The sequence below is a fragment of the Diadema setosum genome, chromosome 11, assembly GCF_964275005.1.
Source record: "Diadema setosum chromosome 11, eeDiaSeto1, whole genome shotgun sequence".
In the NCBI taxonomy this organism is placed as follows: Eukaryota; Metazoa; Echinodermata; class Echinoidea; order Diadematoida; family Diadematidae; genus Diadema; species Diadema setosum.
This window is the reverse complement of record NC_092695.1, coordinates 29,651,259-29,671,274: the sequence shown is the minus strand read 5'-3', so window position 1 is coordinate 29,671,274 and position 20,016 is coordinate 29,651,259. Positions and strand designations below refer to the sequence as shown.

Below are 20,016 nucleotides of genomic sequence, written 5' to 3'. Positions count from 1 at the left end.
AGGACTCAATTTCGCGAGTTGGTTGTATCAAAGGTTTAATCGTCATGCGTTAGCAAAGCATGCTAGGAAAAAACGCGGCAGACATTCTTGCGTAAAGCCAATTTCAATTCACAGGTAGAGAGGGTGAAGCGCATCAAATTTTATGTGTGTTTTCATGTTTTCCTTTTGCGGTAGGAATGATCTGGCAGGGTTCAAGCAAACATATCGTTCAATCAGCTAAGTAGGATGTAATAAAATGCTGCTGCAAACGCGTATGGCTCGTTGGGAATGGAAAGTATTTTTCAGCTATCGGGGTAAGGGAATCTGCTTGCAGAATGATGTTACACGATGAAAGAAGAAGAGGCGGTTGGAACAGGGTATGAGAGATGTTCGGAATGATTGCCAGCGTTTCAAGTAGATGTGTAGACAAACTGGAGCATCAATTTGGGATGTTTGAACAACATCCTTCTCTTTTGTGCCATATTTATGTCATTCTTCCTATATCATACTGACTCACCAGGAAATATAGTGTTGTAATGCTGATTATCTGTGTTGTGTAAAAAAATGAGATACACCTAAAGTTGAATTGATACTACAAGCCGAGCTTCTTTTTCCGGAAATATCAGAAAATGCTACAGTAGGTAAAACCACAAGACACTCTCTTATATTAGCGACCTGGTTAATGCTTGTGTAGTGTTCCACCAATTTCCCCAATGTCAAACACCATTCCAATTGACATCTCCCCCATTCCATTTGATATTTAAATCAACATTCGATTGTGTATTTTGTCTGTTCCATCTTTATGGACAAGAGAAAATAGTACCCCCGAGTGTTTTCGCATATACACGATTCATGAATTCCGTTAGGCTCACTACAGAATGGCTTTGTTCAATATTGTAAAGGGGCTATAGGAAGTATTCTGACCACGCCCATCGTGACAGGTGTTTGGGCACTGCGCCCTGGCGTGGTGTGGTGGTCGCCAGTGAATGTCGAGCACCGGCGCGCCGAACGGTCGTCTCCGTGACGTAGTGATGTCCCTACAAGGTATGACAGACTCATGCATCAGTACCGATCACGAGGGAATTCCCCTGCATCAACTCTGGCAGGGGTGGACACGTCTCAGATGTATGAGGTCTATTAAGAAAAATGTGTAATCGTTTATCAGAGCCTAGCGTAGAAACAGGGAGATATCCATCATGTCTATCAGAAAAGGAAAAAAAAAAGTCATCTCAGCAGATCGAGAGCAATTATCTACCTGTGCTGTTAAAATGTCACTTTCATGGTGCGATGATTCTGTCGTGCTCATTATTGTAAGTAACATGTCTTGTTTTCCTTGTCATCGATTCATTCTACATTCAAAGTTATTTATGCATTATTTTATATACATTTATATTCACACATTTGAATGACAAGGAGTGCAGATACACCACATGGATGTGTCAAACTGGAGACTCTCATTTCACTTTCATCAGCTCTCCAACTCTCTTGTCTCTCCCCCCCCCCCCCCCCCCAATTGTGGTCCAATTTGATCGAATCTCTCCGCCGCCTCTCACGAGATATGTTTGGGTGGCTGGAAGTGGGGGTGTGACTATACACTCCTCCATCTCCGAGTGTGCCGGTTGAGACGGCCAAATAAGATTTCGGTGACAGAAGCGTCTAGCAAGATCCAATTCAGGCCGCGAAGAGCCTCGGTCACGAGGGCCTCACGCGACGAAGGAGGGAAGAATGGGATTTCGGGGACAGGGTGGCGAGAAAATGAGACTCTCAGGGATCTTCGACATCTTACATAAGGGAAGCATGGAAAAAGTACCTGTTTCAATAAACTTCAGGTCCTTTTACGTTTATAGTGACAGCGCTGTTACAATAACAGTAAAGCATGAGTAAATATATACAGACCATGGATGCTTGTACGTCCAGCCGCGAATGGGAAATAAACAATCTAAATCATGAATCACAGACCATGAAACCGTATCATGTTGATAATGTTAGGGTCCACTTTTGATAAACTTTGGTCTCGGGAAAATTTAATAACATCTGCTCAATTTTCCAAAGATAAACACTGAAAATTGAATGTATGTGTCACCTCCTAGGCAGCAGATTCGGTGGCGCCGAGAAGCGCATCACAAGAACTGGAATGTTTTGAAGAAATGTCCCATCATAAAACATAAGTTTCTCTGTCTGTCTTTCTGTCTGTCTCTCTTTCTTCGTTTCTATTCTAATCTTTAATTTGTTGCATTTGTTTTATTTTTCCACTTTCTAAAGTGGTTTGTTTTCATTGATGAAAATAAAAATCCGCAGAAGCTCATTGGTTTATTTTGCTTTAGGTGAGTTTCCCTTCCATGACCAGCACCGGTCTTTCCTGTTCAAAAGATGAACAAAATCTAATCAGCCGAATTGGCATTCACGAGGATTCACAGCCTCAAGATCTAAACTTTTCTTGACGAGCCTCCACGGGGATGTGCGTTCGGATCCAAATTAAAAGACGAAACTTCAATCGACAGACTGCAAGGGCGGTGAGGAAACAATTCCACGTATTTGGGAGGCAATCTTGGGGTGGGGCACTTGTGAAGAGGAGGAGGAGGAAGAGGAGGAGGAGGAAGATAAGGAGAAGACGGAGGAGGAGCAGGCCGAACACCGTTAAGAGAAGGGGGCAAGTGTAACAATTTTGTAACAAGTTTTAAGAACATTCCCCTTCCGTAAGATACCATGGGGATCATGACAGACACAAGCAACAGACAGACAAACCATAAGCTTACATACAGACAAAAGACAGATCATGGGTAGAGGTAAAATCGTGGTAGACATTCATATTCATACAATCACCTACACATTGTAAATAGGGAAGATAATCAGTTCAGGTTTACCGTTAAAAAAAAAAAAAAGTTCATTTTGTTTTCAAGATTTCATCATTTGAAACCAGTATCATGTACGGCTCAGAGAATACCAACGGCCGACATAAGAAATAGGTCAGGTCAATTTCGCTTCAAAAACATTGTCTTTTCCCGCGAGAGAACCCACGTGTATGCCCATGGCACTCTGCCATTTCTGTAACATTTTCGCCAAACTTTAATCATCTTCAGTCGGATCGATCTGACATCATCCGGCTGCATTGATCGCAAAAAGCTCGAATGTCACAGCAGCTTTTCTAGGCCCCGGCCCCCTCGTTACAATTTGTCACATAAAGGAGGGCGTCTTGAGGCGTGGGGGTCCGATGTGTTAGTTCAAGCCGTGATTGTGCACTGATTGGACAAAGCGGTGCGTGACAATCTGAGCAATCGACCAATCATAATGCAATTTTAGAGGTACGCAATATCTCCGCGTTTATATTTTGTCACCGGTTCAGGTCATTGACCGGAACTGAGTTCTTAACTTGCTCTCTCACTCATTCTTGAATGATAATATTGTCACTTTGAGTGTCATCTGGGGACAGTTTCTTCCCCCGAGGATTGGACGTATCAAGGTGACAAGGATGTGTTTTCACCGACTTCGCAAGATTTCTTTTTTAATCTGACAGCGATCCCGTCATCAGTCATGATCATGAACAGGTTCCTCTGGGTGCAATTTCCCTCTTTTTTAACAATCGTACCCATGCGACTCTCCCGACAGAAATACGTTAATTTTTTACATGTGGCTAATACACGTATTACGCTTTCCATAATAGCAAGCTTGGAATAAAAAGAGAGAATTGTTAAAAGTTTGAAAGTTGCCTTTAACTCTCCTCTTAATTCGCTGTCGTACTATCCGACTTCCTCACTAATGGATTTCGCTTAGGGTCTTAAGCGTACGTGTCAAAGGAAACTGTGAATCAAGGCATTCCCCAACTATACAGTTGGTGAATGAGGTAGTCTGAAATTTTGCGGTTTCGTTCACCTTATTCTACAGACGGAGTGAAATTGGGAATGGCTGAAAAAAAAAATCGAAGAGAAGAAGTCTGATGCTTGGTATTGATATTCTGGCACAAAAATAAAGAGTTACGGTAGTTTTATGCTGTAAGTGTTTGTCTATGCTCATTGAAGTCAGTTTACGTCACACACACACACACACACACACACACACACACACACACACAAGCACACACAAACCATTGCCTCTTTCGCAACCCTACCCCCTAATTACACAAATATTACGTTTCATTTCATTTACTCATTTTCAGATTCAACAAAGAATATAAGTGTACAAACAATACGCTAAGGAAAGCAATATGAATATTCCAAATATATACCAAAATATAGTAATTATCACCAATAAGTTGTGAAACCAAGATACATGATATTTACTTAATAGTGTTGAAAATTTCTTCACCTTACAATATATAAAAAAAAAAGATAAGACGATTTTCAACGTTCACAGTTTCCTCGTCAGGCTATTGTCTGACCAGTTTCCATCAGGGTCATGCTTGTGTGTGCCCGTATAGGTTTAATACAACTCTTCCTCGGTCTATTTTGGGATTCCGCACAATATCATCATGCTTAATCCTACAGCTGCTATAATGAATGTCGTTATCACGCTGGCCAATTATCCGAAAATGGATTCCTTGCGTCAAACCAATCACTGCGAAGCAAGAGTATTTTTTTTTTCACTGTTTATGTCCTGTTTTTGTTTGGTGTTCATTTCATTTCAAGCTCTACATCCCTCGGAATATAATGCTTAATTCAGAGGTTTTTCATTTAAGTTTTCATGATGAAATATTGGCATTTGTTAGTTATTGTCAGCAACGCTCATGAAGTACATCACTTTTACTCTATTCACACAGTTAACCCCAGCGGGCTCATCAACATACAATTCTATTAACTTCGGGTGTACGCTGGATTGCAGTGATCGTGACAGAGTTAAATTGAAGTCATTTGGGTTATGGGGGGGGGGTGAGAGGGGGGAGATGATATCCGTAAGTAGCAACTGAGGGAACTTGGTTTATGAAGTAGGCCTATATGATAAAGCAAATATTAAATGAACATCTCGTACGGCACAAAATATTGTATGGATTCGCCATCTATTGCATAATGGCGTCTCAATCCAAGTCGTTTCCTCATGGTATATAGACAATGATCTTCATTTTAATTCTTTTAAAGAATCGATCATCTTTTCACATACCCTAACATTTCGAAATACTTACGTATAATGATGTATGTATTTTGTGATAAAGATTTTCGACTAATTGAAAAATGTAAAGAGAAAATATAATTTTTTTAAATCTTAATCGTGGAATACATAAGGACATTCAAAGTAGAATAAAACAAGAAAAATAAAAGCAATAACATCGTCCCTCCCCCCTCCCCCTCCGGAATGGATAATATTAATTCTCTTCTATCTTTAAAGTATTCTTGCTTCCCTTTTCTTTCAAGAAATTTTTCACCTCTCTCCAGTACAGACGGTAACCTTATTAGAGAATCCGTATGCATGGCTATTGTTGTTGTTTTTGTTAATTGTTATTTTTATTATTGTTATTGTTGTTATTGTTATTGCCCTGTTACCGGGACTCTGTTGTGTTAAAGATACAAGAATACATTTTGTTAAGTGTCAGTATTTTCCTGCCGTTTCCCTGTTTCAAGGTCGTGTGTGTACATACATATCTGGGTTCTGTTTGTGAGCAAGTGCATGACTGTATATTGTGAGCATGCGATTGTGCGTGACTGTTTGTATGTGTGTGCGTGCCTGTAGGTGAGTGGATACAATGTGGGTTTGTTTATATAAAAATGCGTATACCTGTTCGAGTGCATTTGCATAGGAATAGGACTCGCGTTCTCTATAATTTTTTTTTTTTCATGTTTATATTGGGCTGTCCTCCTTTTTCGGGGTCGGCGGTTTTGATTTGTTGCAGCAAAGTGAAATCCAATCATCCAGGAAATATCAAATTCGAAAAGAAAATTAAATTTTTATCAAATTATGGTGCATGTGGCCCGACACGCACACACACCAGACATAGAACTCATCGGGGCGGCATGTTGCATGTTTTATACTCACCGAGTCAACTTGAGGGTATAGAATGAAAAAAGCCGCATTCATTTTTTTTTTCCTCTCAATAACTTGAATTGTTTGAATTGGCAAGCCTTTCTACAGAAACAGTCAAATTGACATATATATATAATATATATATACATATATATATATATATATAGAGAGAGAGAGAGAGAGTGTGCGTGTGTGTGTGTGTGTGTGCATGTGTCGTAAACATCTTTTTAAGCTGCCAGTATATTGAAGTAACAACCTTTATAGTCTTGTCGGTGCAAACAGTAGAAACATTGTTACCATTTTAAGCGCAAAAAAAGAAAAGTAAAGGGAGTGAGCGCTAATGACTGATTAGAAGATGAAATAATGCTGACTATAATAGTAGACGAAAACATCTCTCTGCGAAAAAAAAAGAAAGAAGATGGGCGTGTTGTGTCTGACATTCGAGAGAGTGTGATGCCACAATTTGTCCTCGTCCATATTCTGCTCCCCGAGTGCACTCCCTGAAGAGACACCAGCCATGGTGTGACAACAACAACAAGAAAAACAACAACACGACAAGCGGGAAGGTGCCTTATCTTGCTGGGTAGCTCATCCCGCCATCTTCTTACAGGCTGTTGGCGTATTGGACAGCGCATCCCAAAAAAAAAAAAACGCAAAGGAAAGGTATATGCGGTGAAAGTGCTGCTGCAAGCACACACGCACACCGTCGACACACCCGCCGCCGATCAGAACTATACTGTGTGAACGAATCGGCGCCGAAAGTGGGGCTTCCTAACGGTCTCCCTGAAGGGAGCCCTCAACGTTGATGAGCTACCAGGTCATCTATTTCCTGACTTTTCTCCGCACTGGCTCTCGAACTCGCATTTGACGATCAAGCGATCGGCTGCTGGGCCACTTTCTGCACTGAAATGCACACACGCCGCCGACACCACAGGAGAAGAGCGTAGCACGCTTTTTTGGGTGAAGATTCGTCTCTCGGCCGAGGAGCGAAATCTTTTTCTTCGGAGATTTGTTCTCCCCCTTCTTCCTTGGAAGAGAGTGGCTTGAATGTCTCAATCATTTGTTGTTTACTCTTAAATCTGACTGAAGAACAAGCAGGGAGAAGAGGTGTATAATGGTAAGTACGTTTTCGCTGATTCGATATTCAGTGATTCTATTTATGTGCTTTTATATATATCCCGATGTGCATCAAGCTTTTGGTTCAAACAGCGCCAGTAAAATAGTTTGGACTCTTTAATGTGTTAAACGGAAAACCATTTAAAAAAAAAAAATGGTTTAGCTATAAGTTAAAGTGAAAATTTTGTTACATCCGTTGATTAATCACAATAATTTTTAATCGCGGAATGGAAAGTATTCCATACAGTACAGACTCCAAAAGAATTGCGTTTGGAAAAACAAAGGATTACCATTTCGTGATATTGTGCGTCAAGCCGTAGTACTCCGAACCATCAGTAAATTTGTATGTCCTCTTAGCGTGTGAGGTGGAGCAGAAATTGCACGCGAGTACACTTTTAACTGCAAACAAGAGTGAGTTCAAGAACTGGAAAGGCAGAACAGAAAAAAAAAGAAGTGATCGGTCTAGCAGAAGCACGCAAACACATCTGTATCACCTCGTCGCAAACTATGCTAGAGATACCGCAATTATTTGTAAAGCATGCGAGCCAGAGCTTGGGAGGTTTTTGAGCTTTGCGTGTATACTGAGCTCGTGTCTCCAAAAAACGCGGCAAGTAGTTGCTTAATCCGGTTGCACAGGGAATGAGGTGCTAGAAACAGAGGCAGACAGTCAGAGCCTGGCGAAAGAGTGGCGGAGACGTAGCCTCATCCCCTCCCATGGCACGGCATTGAAGAAAAGACAGGACGAGGATAAAAGGAGAGAGAAAATATAATGAGAGTGAGAGAAACATATAGAGAGAGGAAGAGATAGTGAGAGAGAGAGAGAGATCGCAGGTAGGAGATACGATATATATAGCTTGTCCTGTCCATGCACAAATGAATTAAATTCAATTACGGCGGAGGATTATGAAATAATAGGAGCACAGAACACCACCTCCCTACTTACTAAAGCCATCCGTCATTTCGTTTGCCTGATGACTCGCTACCTCTCACGTCGGTCGGCGGCCGCAGGACAGGGTGCAAATTACCTAACGATGTGCTGGAGACAATGTAGGGATTCCATTTTTCATAGAATACGGCATATTTAATGAGAAAGCAGCGTTGTAACGGGCAGTTAAGAAAGTGATATAAGAAGAAAATGTATCGAGCGAGGCGTCGTGCTGCCTCTGCACGACCGCAGCATGATCGAAGTTTCTTTTTCTTCAGTTTCGCGGATGCCTGCCTGATTTACGTTCGTCGCGTGTCGGTGAAATAACGCCACCCATCATTCTTTTCTGACATTGCCAACTCTCTGCCAACAGACAGAAAGACAGACAAACATGGTATACATGTACGCACACACACACACACACACAGCTATTAAACACAAGCAAGAAATGACACACTCAGGCATTATTTTAGCCTTCGCGTTAGACGCGGGTGACGATGTATGTGCTACTTTGGCTGGTAGTGAGCCTGGTGCAGCTAGGCGGAAGGGCGTGAGGTGGATGTGAATACCCCCGTGACTAGCTGCATCCTTTCGGCTCATTGTGCCATCCTCTTATCGCGCGAAACCACAATACCTACCAACAATATTTATGTGATGTTGGCATAACATACGAGTAGAGTAGTGCGCGAGAGTATCCCCTATGAATGTGTGTGTATGTGTGTGTGTTTATACGACATTAGGTCCGTTCACATGCAGATGTGTTCTTTGTGCTTTGCACATTTTTGTTTGTGTGCATTCATTAGGTGTTTGTGTATCATCAGGAGTTCGCCAGGCAGCCTTGGGGACGAGCCTTGCTGCTGAGTGTGATTGATTCATACAAGGGTCAAACGCTGCGGCAACCTTAAAATACGCCCACTTGTCATCCAAGCACTCCTGGTCGTGTTACACCGTAATTTGGTCACGTGATAAGTTATCTGAAATATAATGAAGACAAATGGCGCACAACCAAAGATAGCCAGAGGAAAAAAAAAATAAGGAGACAATCAACAAGCGCTGTTAACAGTAAACCGTCACTGACAACTGACTGCAAATACAAATCAGAGGATAACTGCTTAGATCTATCTCCATCAGAGAACTTGAACAATGCCACAACACTGTGGCCTTTGGTGACCTGTTTTCATTCTGTTGTACATACCTATATCTGCCTATTTTGACTTGTTGTTCATTCAACTGTCGAGTAGCTCTGCAGTGTGAAAAACAAAACAACAACATCTCACGTCTCCTCTCCTTACAGTGCATTCTCACTGTAGAGCACGTTTAAGGCAGAATGTCTGCATGCATCCTTTTTGTGGCCTAATCCTCCTCAGGGACAGGCAAAATGATAAACACATACTCCGATGTGTATTGTTCTTCCCATATTAATATAAAACAGCTATCATGAAAATGTCAAAACGGAAATGATCATGCCTTGTAACAGCGGGATTTTTGTCTTCTATATATGAAGCACCCGAGTGGAAAGAGCCCGCTTCATTAGAGTATTTTCTTTCAGTACCTGCGGGGATTTCCTCTTGCTCGCAAACTAGTCCTCTCAAATACCTGTTTTCCCATTGCCTTCCGTCTTCTTTCCCCCCTCGGCAATCCTAGGGATTGCTACATCTAGCTGTTTGAGGAATTTCCGAGCAATTACGCTCTAGCGCAGGGCCGGAATTTATGTACCAAACAGTGCTGTCACCGCTTCTAGTGAGATGTATTTACCAACATGATCGCGAACGTGTCTCCGCACAAAGGTGGTTTTAAACGCGAGATAGTTTGAGCAAAGCCCGAACCCAGGTTTGCGGACGCATTCAGGGAGCAAGAAGTTAAAGAGCGCTAGATCAATGCGGGTAGCTAATTGGGTCACACCAGCAGGGGTGGGTGGGTTCTGCCGGACTGGTTTTTCCCCCGGGGACCGGATGTTAATGAGGGGTTGCTAGCAGCCGGGGGACACCTCTGGGCACTAGTCCCTCCTGTAAACTTTGATGTATTATCGATCTGTCCTGGGTACTACCGCATCGCAGCACACCTTCAGGGTAGTAAAGGAAGATGGGAGAAAAAAAGGAGAAATTGTCTGCGTAAGACGATGCCCGGGATGGGGGGGGGGGGGAGAGAATTCTATTCTTCAAATATTCATTTCATGTGTAAGAACGAATGATGGACAGCTTATGCCTTCTCGCTGCTTCTACTCTTAAAAAATGCAGCACTGAGCACATTAATCTCATTAATCTCATTAATTAAATGAGGCCAATATCACTGACTAGAGCATAATTGGTATCTAAGCACTATGTTCTTTGCTGTTGATGTTTTTTATTAACCGCATTTTTAGGGATTTTTTTTTCCTCGTGTCTCACCATCGAAATGTCACGAGGAATGGTGTACTAACTGGCGTCGCACCGCTGGGCGGCTTTTGTCGACAAATTACCAAGCTAAATTCATTTACCCCGCGCTAGCATTATACCCTTTCTTTTGATTCTCCGTGTCTATCTGTCGCACATCTGATTTCAGGAGCATAAGTCTGTACACACTTTCTCTATCGAGTTTAGTGCAACGTGAATACACGTCAAAGTAAAACCAAAGAAGGCTTTCACAGAAAAGCTAGCTTAGCAACTGATAAAGTCATATTACGACCCTAAGTATTTCCCTAATCTGCCTTTGCAACGTCTAAAATTATATTCTTTTACAGTGTGAAAGTACCTGCAATCAGTGCTAAGAATAGATACATACATGCTTACTGTTGTCCTCGAAGCTGGAGATGGCGTCGGGCTGATGTTAATCTGAACATTACCTTTGATACATGCTCTGAGAGCTCCTGGCCAAAAGCACTGTATCCAACCAAAAGCATGAACTTAATCATCATCTCAAATTAATTCCATCTACGCCCACCTAACCAGCTACGGTACATGATTCCATTTTTACTTCTTGATCTTGATGCACTTCCCAATTCATACGGCAAGAGGTACTGGTTGTTTTATTCAAACGTCCTCCCAATTCAAACATGGCTCTGAATCTTATTAGATAGAGGATTCTCATCGTCAATATCGGTTCTTCTTCCCCACTGGTTCACTTGTTATTTCATTCTCATCATTTCCATCCATTTCATAATGCTGTTGACCATGATTCCTAGTCAACTAAGAGTGGGGTCATTGGAAAGTGTGTGATTTATGTCGTCGACATATCACGACATGAATTCATGTAACATTCATTTCACCCGTTACATGATTCCATTTCTGCATTTTTTTTTGAATGATACCCAATCACCTGACACTCATGATTCATCCGCCCATGCACCCGTCGTTTTAGTGCATTGTTCTCATCTTGTAATCCCAGTCCTCTGCCCCATTTTGATTCCACGAGCTAACTTCTTCGGAGTAAGCCTCCATTTTCTTTTTCTTTTTTCCCCCCAGTTGGAACCCCTATGAGTCGCAACAAAATATTCGAAGGAAATCTCTTGTACAAGGAAAAATCAGATACAGGATCTGGGAGGGATTTGTGCGGCATCACGTCCTGTCAAACTTGGATGACAATCACTATGCAAATACAAGAAATTCATGAAGTGTATACGATCATCCGCACATTCATCATCGAGGCAGGGAAAGTGAATATTTTCGATTTTGACTCGTGCAGTGCCAGTCACGTCTAAAAAGGGATTGTCTCCGCGCATTAAGGGCATACCTCTGACGCAGGTGAAGATTTCTGTGATTGGAGTGACACTTATTAAGTATTTTTGGTGTTGTACTATAATAATGAAGAGGATGGCGCTTTACATTGGAAATTGTAAAATCCTTGTCAACGGGTAGGATAATGAGGATTAATAGGTAAATGCAAAGCTAAGGCCTACACAGAGGTAGAAAGATATGTATATATATATATATATACTAATGTATCATTTCATGCAAATGCATTCATACGTATATGCACGCATTTGATTTTACATAATCATTATTGTGCGTAAATCTAAAGCTATACGGATATATCTACCTGCACAGACATATGCATGTCTATAGTTTTTGCACTTTGTCATGATCGGATTGGGGAATAGAGTAGCCCCCCCCCCCCAAAAAAAAAACAAACAAACAAACAAACAAACAAACAACAAACAAACAAACAAACAAACAAACAAACAAAAACAAAAACAAAAACAAAAACCGAGACGTGTTCAGAAATCACAGCCCCCATCTCACTGTTATGTCTTCTGTACTTCACTTCCTTTTATCGTAAGGCGCGGATCCGTGCCGTCAGCTAATAATAATGTGACCTGGGATGGTATTTTCAAGCTAATTTCTTATTGAAAGTTCGACCCACTATATTGCTCTGTTTCTTTTTTACGAGGCAAAAAAAGCGGGCTTGCCTACATCATATTTTGCATGATTAAAGCGAGTTATGTTTGATTGGACACGCGTGTGCACGCATATTTCTTATTATGCCTTCTGACCGCTGCACCTCGTTATTTCGCCCGGTGTTCCCTGCCTTCCCCTGTTTGTGCGGCTGGTGAATGAAAATGCCCCCCGCTGGGTGGGTCAAAGTTATCAAGACGAACACCGGGAGTGCATCGGTGTGCTCACTCGTGATCCCTCGCTGATTCTTACTCCATCCACGACGCAATTTGCGTACAAATTACATTCCTAGATCTGCATATATCTTGTCGTTATTGCCATTTTCTTTTGCCCTATATTGTTGACGATGGAATTAGGTTGGAATGGGATTTGTCTCAAAACATGTTAATATATTTGTCAGAATTAAAGATGATCCTATGTAATGTTAATTAGTACACCGTCATTTGCTTTATGCTCTCGTTATGCACACGATACCGTATTTCTCTCAAGCAATTCATGTCATTCACCCAGCAGCCGCAGAAACCTGCAATCGTCATCTGACACACACACAAAAAAGAAAAAAACAAAGCAACACACACAAACAGACATACACACCCACACGCATTCTGCATATGCGTGCTACTGGATAGAATAATTGCCCTAAGACAACTGAAACGTAATACCGATATATAAACACACATCGGCAACAAGGCTTTAGTTGGTGCGCGCGCTTGGTCTGAGCGATATTGCGCCCACTCGATGAAGGATGATACGTGATTGAAATCAAACGGTGCTCGTCCGTTTCAAAGCAATTAATCACGTTGAATAAACACCCGCATTACGAACAGCCCCTCCGAGATTCTAACAATCCCATGACTGGCAAATGCAGACAAGCCCCTTGTATACAACGTGAAAGAAGCTTAAAGGGAAGCCCCGTTCCGAGTTCAAGTTGACTTTCATTCGAAAAGAAAAAACAACAACAACAACAACAAACTGTAGTGTCAATAGAACTGCGAAAGGCTATCAAATTCGCAGGAATCAGATAAGGTAAGAAACTTGAATCAAAACATAATCATCACCACGTCAAACCCTTACATTAGTCAGAGCAATGAAACTGTAAAAAGAAAAATAAAGTGTTCATATTGTCAGTATTACAACAATATATCACCATTCAGCGTAATATATTACATACCATAATCTTATCCAGCTGTCGAATAATTTGATGCGGTGTATTTAATTTCCTTTTTGTTTTCATTTCTGAAATTCATTTTATTTCAACAGAAGGAATTTAGTGTAGATTTGTGAGGGACTCCATCACCTTGTCTACTAGCAAATTTGCATAAATGTGAATATGACCCAAATGGCTAGAGTTAAACGTCTCTTTAAAGGAGACTTGCAAATGATCTTTTTTTTTTTTAATTTTGAACTTGATTATCTATAAATTGTTTATTTCCTGAATTGAGCGGGCTGGTGTATTTGTATTTTGAATAGGCATTTAAGACCATCAAATTTGTGCTTGTATAAACGGTTTATGATTGTATTCAAATCCCATCTGATCTATTTTTTCCTTCTCTGATATCTGTTGTTTTTTGTTTTTTTATAAGATCTTACTTAATTTGGTAAACCCATCCGGGGTTTTTTTTTCCGCAAGAAAGAAAACACATCATAAACGAGTTATCAAAGTTATTATTGTAATCATTATCATCCTTACCACGATAAGTCTCGAATCATGTCTCATCTTGTTCAGTGGAACACACACACACACACACACACACACACATTTTCTACATACATATATATATATATATATATATGAAATTCTTCACGCTTTCGACATGCACGATCTGAATGAAAAAATAAACAAGTGTAGTTATATATATATATATATATATATATATATGAAATTCTTCACGCTTTCGACATGCACGATCTGAATGAAAAAATAAAGAAGTGTAGTTAGGGAGGAGGTGTATCAAAGTACTGTACCCAGTGAGGAGTAAAGGGCAATTTCCAAGGTGCCATATATCTTTCCTTATATAGATTCCCGGAAATACTTTCGGAAAGTGAATCATTATGAAAAGGAGGCAATTGAATTCACCATCTCCTCGACACGATATTTTAAGATGTTGTGGTTCGTACTTGTTTACAGCAGTCAAGTTTATGGCTTGGGGGCTTAACGGTCCGGGAGCAATCTCGTATATGAAGCAACTAGATTTCGTTGAAATTGGTTTTCGCGTTCTCTGAAAACATGTTCTCAATGTAATTATCGATGCATGTAGAAGGGCATGGCAATTTGTGCGTGGATCTGCACATAATAACGTGTGTTTCAGTGTGAAATCATGACTGTGTAGGTCTACCCTTTTGAATGTGTGTGTATTGAAAGTGTGTGTATGTTTCTGTGTGTGTGTGTGTGTATTATTTGGATGCGTGTGTATAAACATATACACAGAGGTATATACATCATATCGTTCTATGGAGTGTATACGACACCAGGATGAACAACTGCGTCACTGCATTGTGATAGACACACACACACACACAAACTACTTCCCTGCGATCTTCGTTGATTCCCCTTCTATACACGGCATTGAATGCTTAATCAGCCGAGGATCGGAAACGAAATTAGTTGTCGGGCAAACGACTCAAATCTGCAATCTGATTTACTGCTGTAATAGCCAGCTTTTCGGGCAGAATTTAGCCTCTAATTGACGCATTTTGTACGATGATATTCCCATGACACGGCCCTGCCAAAGACATCACCGCAACCAAAGATTGATAGCGGTAAAGCGCAAATGTATAAGTGGTGCATATTGAAATCAAAATTTGTATCTCTGGGACTGGCAAGCGAAAAATGATTGTATAATAGTCGGAAGTGAAAATGCCCTTTGAAACAATGTCAGTAGACAATAGACACTGATAGAGGTAACCCGACGAAATTAAACGGAGTTCTGTATGTGCGTTTTATACGAATGTGAATTATTTACAAAATTTACACAACTGTACAATATGTACAGACAGTCTACTGCATTTTGTCCAAATTTGAACAGTAATGAATGTTACATTAGGGCCTACTTAGAACAGCATATCTGTCTTTTGGTGATATAGATTCCTAATCTTGTAAGATTTGTATGTGTGTTTATTCAGTACGTGAACACTATTGACTATGTGCGCAGAGCAATTAACCTTGTGTTGATAATGCTTTACAAATTAAAGTAAATGTATAGGATTTCTATACTCACATGTACTGTATGTGTTCATGTACATACATCTTTGTGCGTGTGTGTACACTTACCCATGTACATGTATATGTGTGTGTATTCTGTATGCACCGTTTGTGCGTGTGTGTACACTTATTATGCATGTTTGTGCTTGATATGTAATTTGGCATTTTATAACACGAAAAACGAAGTATTGATATGCATGCGTATGTAGATATAGAGATAAGGAGATAAAGACAGAGAGAGATGGGGGAGCGGACTATAAAATGCCACCTAGAACGTCATGTCAGTTGTTCAAGATCTACGTTAGATAAGCTATAATACATTTTTTTTTTCCTGCGTATGTTACTCTCGTTTTTGCTGACTCATCTCTTCGTATCATGCGTTTCTTTTCCTTCTAACATGGCTCTCTCCGTATATTCATACAGTGAAAGTATTCAGGAGACGATGGCTGAAGAATTGTGAGAGAAAAAAAAAGAGAAGACTAAATCGTGGCCAAGTATTATGATAGGAAAGCAAGGCTCTCGGTGAAGAGCTCGTAACCCCGTGACTTTTTGAGTGTGAAACGCGTGCATCGAATTTGCCGCGGTAAGGTAAGAGAGCGAGCGAGAATTCGCCGGCGAGTTGGCATTTTCTGGGGAAATACAACTACCGCGTGAAGACACGACCTCTCTCCGAACAACAAGAGTAGGATACCAGGGTTGAAAACTATACCTTCGTCACTGCGCCACCAATCCCCCTGGTGCTGATAGATGGACTTCGTATAGATACGTGCAGGTTGGTTACTCGCAACCGATAGATGGCGCTGGAACAATTATCCCAGCTGGAAAACCAGTGTACGAGTATTTTTTTTTCTTCACCTTTATTTTCAATCTTCGCAATTTACGCACGAAATTGGTAAATGTAGCTAAGCTGCGAAAATACCTTCATCCCATTTGCCCATCAAGTCGGACCAATTGTGCATTATGCATCGCATTGTTCGCAGCAGGGTATGCAAGTAGATCTAGGTCAAAATTAATGCATTGTCGTCACGACTGACGCTTGGTCAGTTTTCATTTTGCCGAGGCACTGTAAGCCTGTTATGAATAGATGACAAGCTCTTTCATAGACGTCTAAGGGGCGTTCTCTCTCTCCCTCTATCTCTCTCTCTTACTCTGTCTCTGTCTATCTCTCTGTGTGTGTCTGTCTCTCTATCTTTCTATCCATCCATCTATCTATCTATCTATCTATCTACCTATCTATCTAACCATCTACATCTATCTATCTATCTATCTATCCATCCATCTATCTATATCAACCTACCTCAAGATCTATGCATCTATATCTATCTATCTATCTATCTATCTATCTATCTATCTATCTATCTATCTATCTATCTACCTACCTACCTATCTATCCACCTACCATCTATCTATCAATCTATGTATCTGTCTACCTATCTATCTATCTCTATTTCTCTCTGTTATGTTTTCCCTGTCTGTCTCTATCTTTCTACTCATTAGTCTCTTTTTCTCTTTATCTCTCCTTTTATCTACTCCTCCCCCTCTCTTTCTTCTTGCATAGGAGTCTATAATATGTGCCTCTCGCTCAATGTCTGAACACCCAATAAGCTTGCTGTCCCTAAATCGACATGAGATTGAAGGCTTTTCTTGGTTGCCTAAATATAGTTGTGGAATAATCTGGGTACAAGAAACTCTGTACGTCTGACAGTTCAATGAACGGCTAAAAGATTACATGATACAGTCTTAATCTTTATTATCATTACCATCATTATGATCAAGATATTTATCTAACCCAGTCTATCAACCTATCTATAAATATATATATATGTATATATATATATATATATATATATATATATATATATATATATATATATATATGTGTGTGTGTGTGTGTGTGTGTATATATATGTATCTATCTACCTATCTACCTATCGATCTATTTATCCAACTATCTCATTTATCTATCTATATCTATCTATCTATCTACATCAAAGTGTCAATCTATCTATCCATATATTTATCGCTCTATCCATATTTCTCTATATCTATCAATCTATCTCTCTGTCTATTATTATCTTGCATGCGTACCTATTTATCTGTCTGTGTGTCTGTCTATATCTATGTAACTTATCCCTTTATCTAAATCTGTCTGTCTCTCTTTCTCTCTCCCGATCTTGCACCAAATTGGTTCTGGCAAGTTGAGGGAGTAATGAGATGCGATCCTTCCTCGTTCATGGCACGGCATCATCTACCAGCCGGGAGGTTCTCCGCACAGAAGTGCTAAAAGCAAGTGACAGCTCACCAAGCTGCCGTGGCGCGCTCCACCCTTTGGGCAGCTATATCAATAAGCAAGGTGCACGTCACATGAGCACATTGTGAAGTTGCAAATGGGTTGTGGAAGACATCCATAAGGGCAGAACATATTATCGTATGCTGGAATATTGTCCTGCGACTCTTGCAAGACCAAAATTGAATACAAAATAATGTTCTTCTCTTTCTCTCAAATTGTTCTCTTATTGTGTGTGTGTGTGTGTGTGTGTGTGTGTGTGTGTGCGTGTGTTATGGGTGCCCTCCTTATTCCAGGTTTTTCCTGACCTTTTACCATTTACTCCGCTGACTTCAAGGAGAGAGTGATCGAATCCAATTATGATCGGAGCCGTACGATGGGGTAAGGCAATGTCAAGGGTGCAATTTCGGGGTGCAACGCTCGGAGCTTGGAGGGCGCGGCAAATAATGTGAAGAGCTGGTTGAGAACCCGAATACCGTGGATGATCGTTTGAATTTGAAAGGGGCTCATCTTTGCAGATGTCAGTGACACTCCATCATGTCGTCCCATCCATCATGATTGCGACATAATATATATCTCCTCGGGATAAAATCTTTAACTAGGACAATGTGCAATTATCTTCCTTATATGTCAGGAATAAGGGTACAAGCGAACATTGAAATAATTAATTTGAAATGTCTGTAGTATTGTTCATACATCATCTTTCTCAACATACTTTGTTTTCTCATTCTCTCTCTCTCTCTCTCTCTCTCTCTCTCTCTCTCTATATATATATATATATATATATATATATATATATATATATATATATATATATATGTCCTATGAACATGTCAGCATCATTGTCAACTTTATCATCATCATCATCGCCATCATCATCATCTCCAACAACACCATCATCATTTCTTTTTCTGCATGCCATACATCGCGTGGACGTGTGCATGACTCAACTCATTTCAGATTATTAAACCACTATAATGTTTGAAATTGTTCGGTCATTGGTCAGTTTGAGGAACATTAGTTAGATTGCAAGGGTGTATACAAAACATAACAATGTATATACTTTTGTAATATACAAGCACTACATAAAATTATTTTCTTATATTCATTACAAAAAACTTCAGGACAGAAATGCATGATAATCTTTGCTATAACAATTTACTCATTTGATTGTTATGTCTAACACGAGAGCATCATAAACCCAGGGTTAAGGTTTGTTTTTATGGCTTTTAGTTTTTGGCTTTTAAGGAAGTTGAGGAAAAATGTTCAAATAGTCCGTGGAAATAATGTCTCGATTTCGTCAAGTGGGACTGCATCATGCATTTGACCTAGCTTTGATGCCATCCTATAGCTTACTTCCTGTAATGTGTTCCTGTAGAAACAACTGTTATTGTTGGTGTGTGTGTATAAATACACAATGCCAGCAAACTGTAATGCTCTGCAGTGGGACTAAACAAACTCCGGCGCTCACTCCTCCAATTTGGCGCGGGCATCCCGGACTCCCTATTCAAACAAGGCGCCTTGAACATTGCATTTGGGGATCGCCTCAGAAAATTCTACTCATGTCCAAATACGAGTGAGAGCCTGAATATTACACAGATTCTAACTTCTCTGTCACAGAAGAAATTCGAAATCGTGATAAGATTATCACATTCTCGCGAATTACCAATTAATAGTTGCACATACGAGCACACATATCGTGCATACAAAATATGATTTTCTTCCCCTTTTTATGTTCCTTGTAATAATGATGGGGATATCAAGTAGACACTGCGGGATAATATTGCCGCAAACATCTAATGGTTTCGACATTTTCAAATTGAAAATCGGTCTGACTCTGTCATTCATTGATTTCCGCTTCTACGAGGGAGAAGCAATTACTGAATTAATGGTGAGGGGGGAAAAGCTTCTGTTATTCACCAGCCGCTTTAATCAATTATTCATTCTTCATTCAACGATCCGTATTGCATTAATAATGTATTTTCAGAAGACTCCGCGAGTAGGAGATTAATAACAGGAGGGAGATGTGGCATATAACGGTATATAATATACATTTATTTAGAGAGAGATACAGGCAAATTGAATTATGTGTAATATGATGCTATTTTTACCAAACGCTTTTATCATCTTGGGAAGGATGATATAATTGCGACAATGAAGACGATAGGTGTCACACGATATCTATCTA

General features: G+C 40.3%; 1 protein-coding gene across 1 annotated transcript in view; it reads left to right on the top strand.

Moving 5' to 3' along the window:
- Positions 1–6,875: 6,875 nt before the first annotated feature.
- Positions 6,876–20,016, top strand: part of LOC140235046 (guanylate cyclase soluble subunit beta-1-like) — a 53,204-nt gene continuing 40,063 nt past the window's right edge. The window contains exon 1 of the mRNA XM_072315083.1: positions 6,876–7,045. Coding sequence (XP_072171184.1) covers positions 7,043–7,045 — 3 coding nt within the window. The 5' untranslated portion in view covers positions 6,876–7,042. The remainder of the gene's footprint in view (positions 7,046–20,016) is intronic.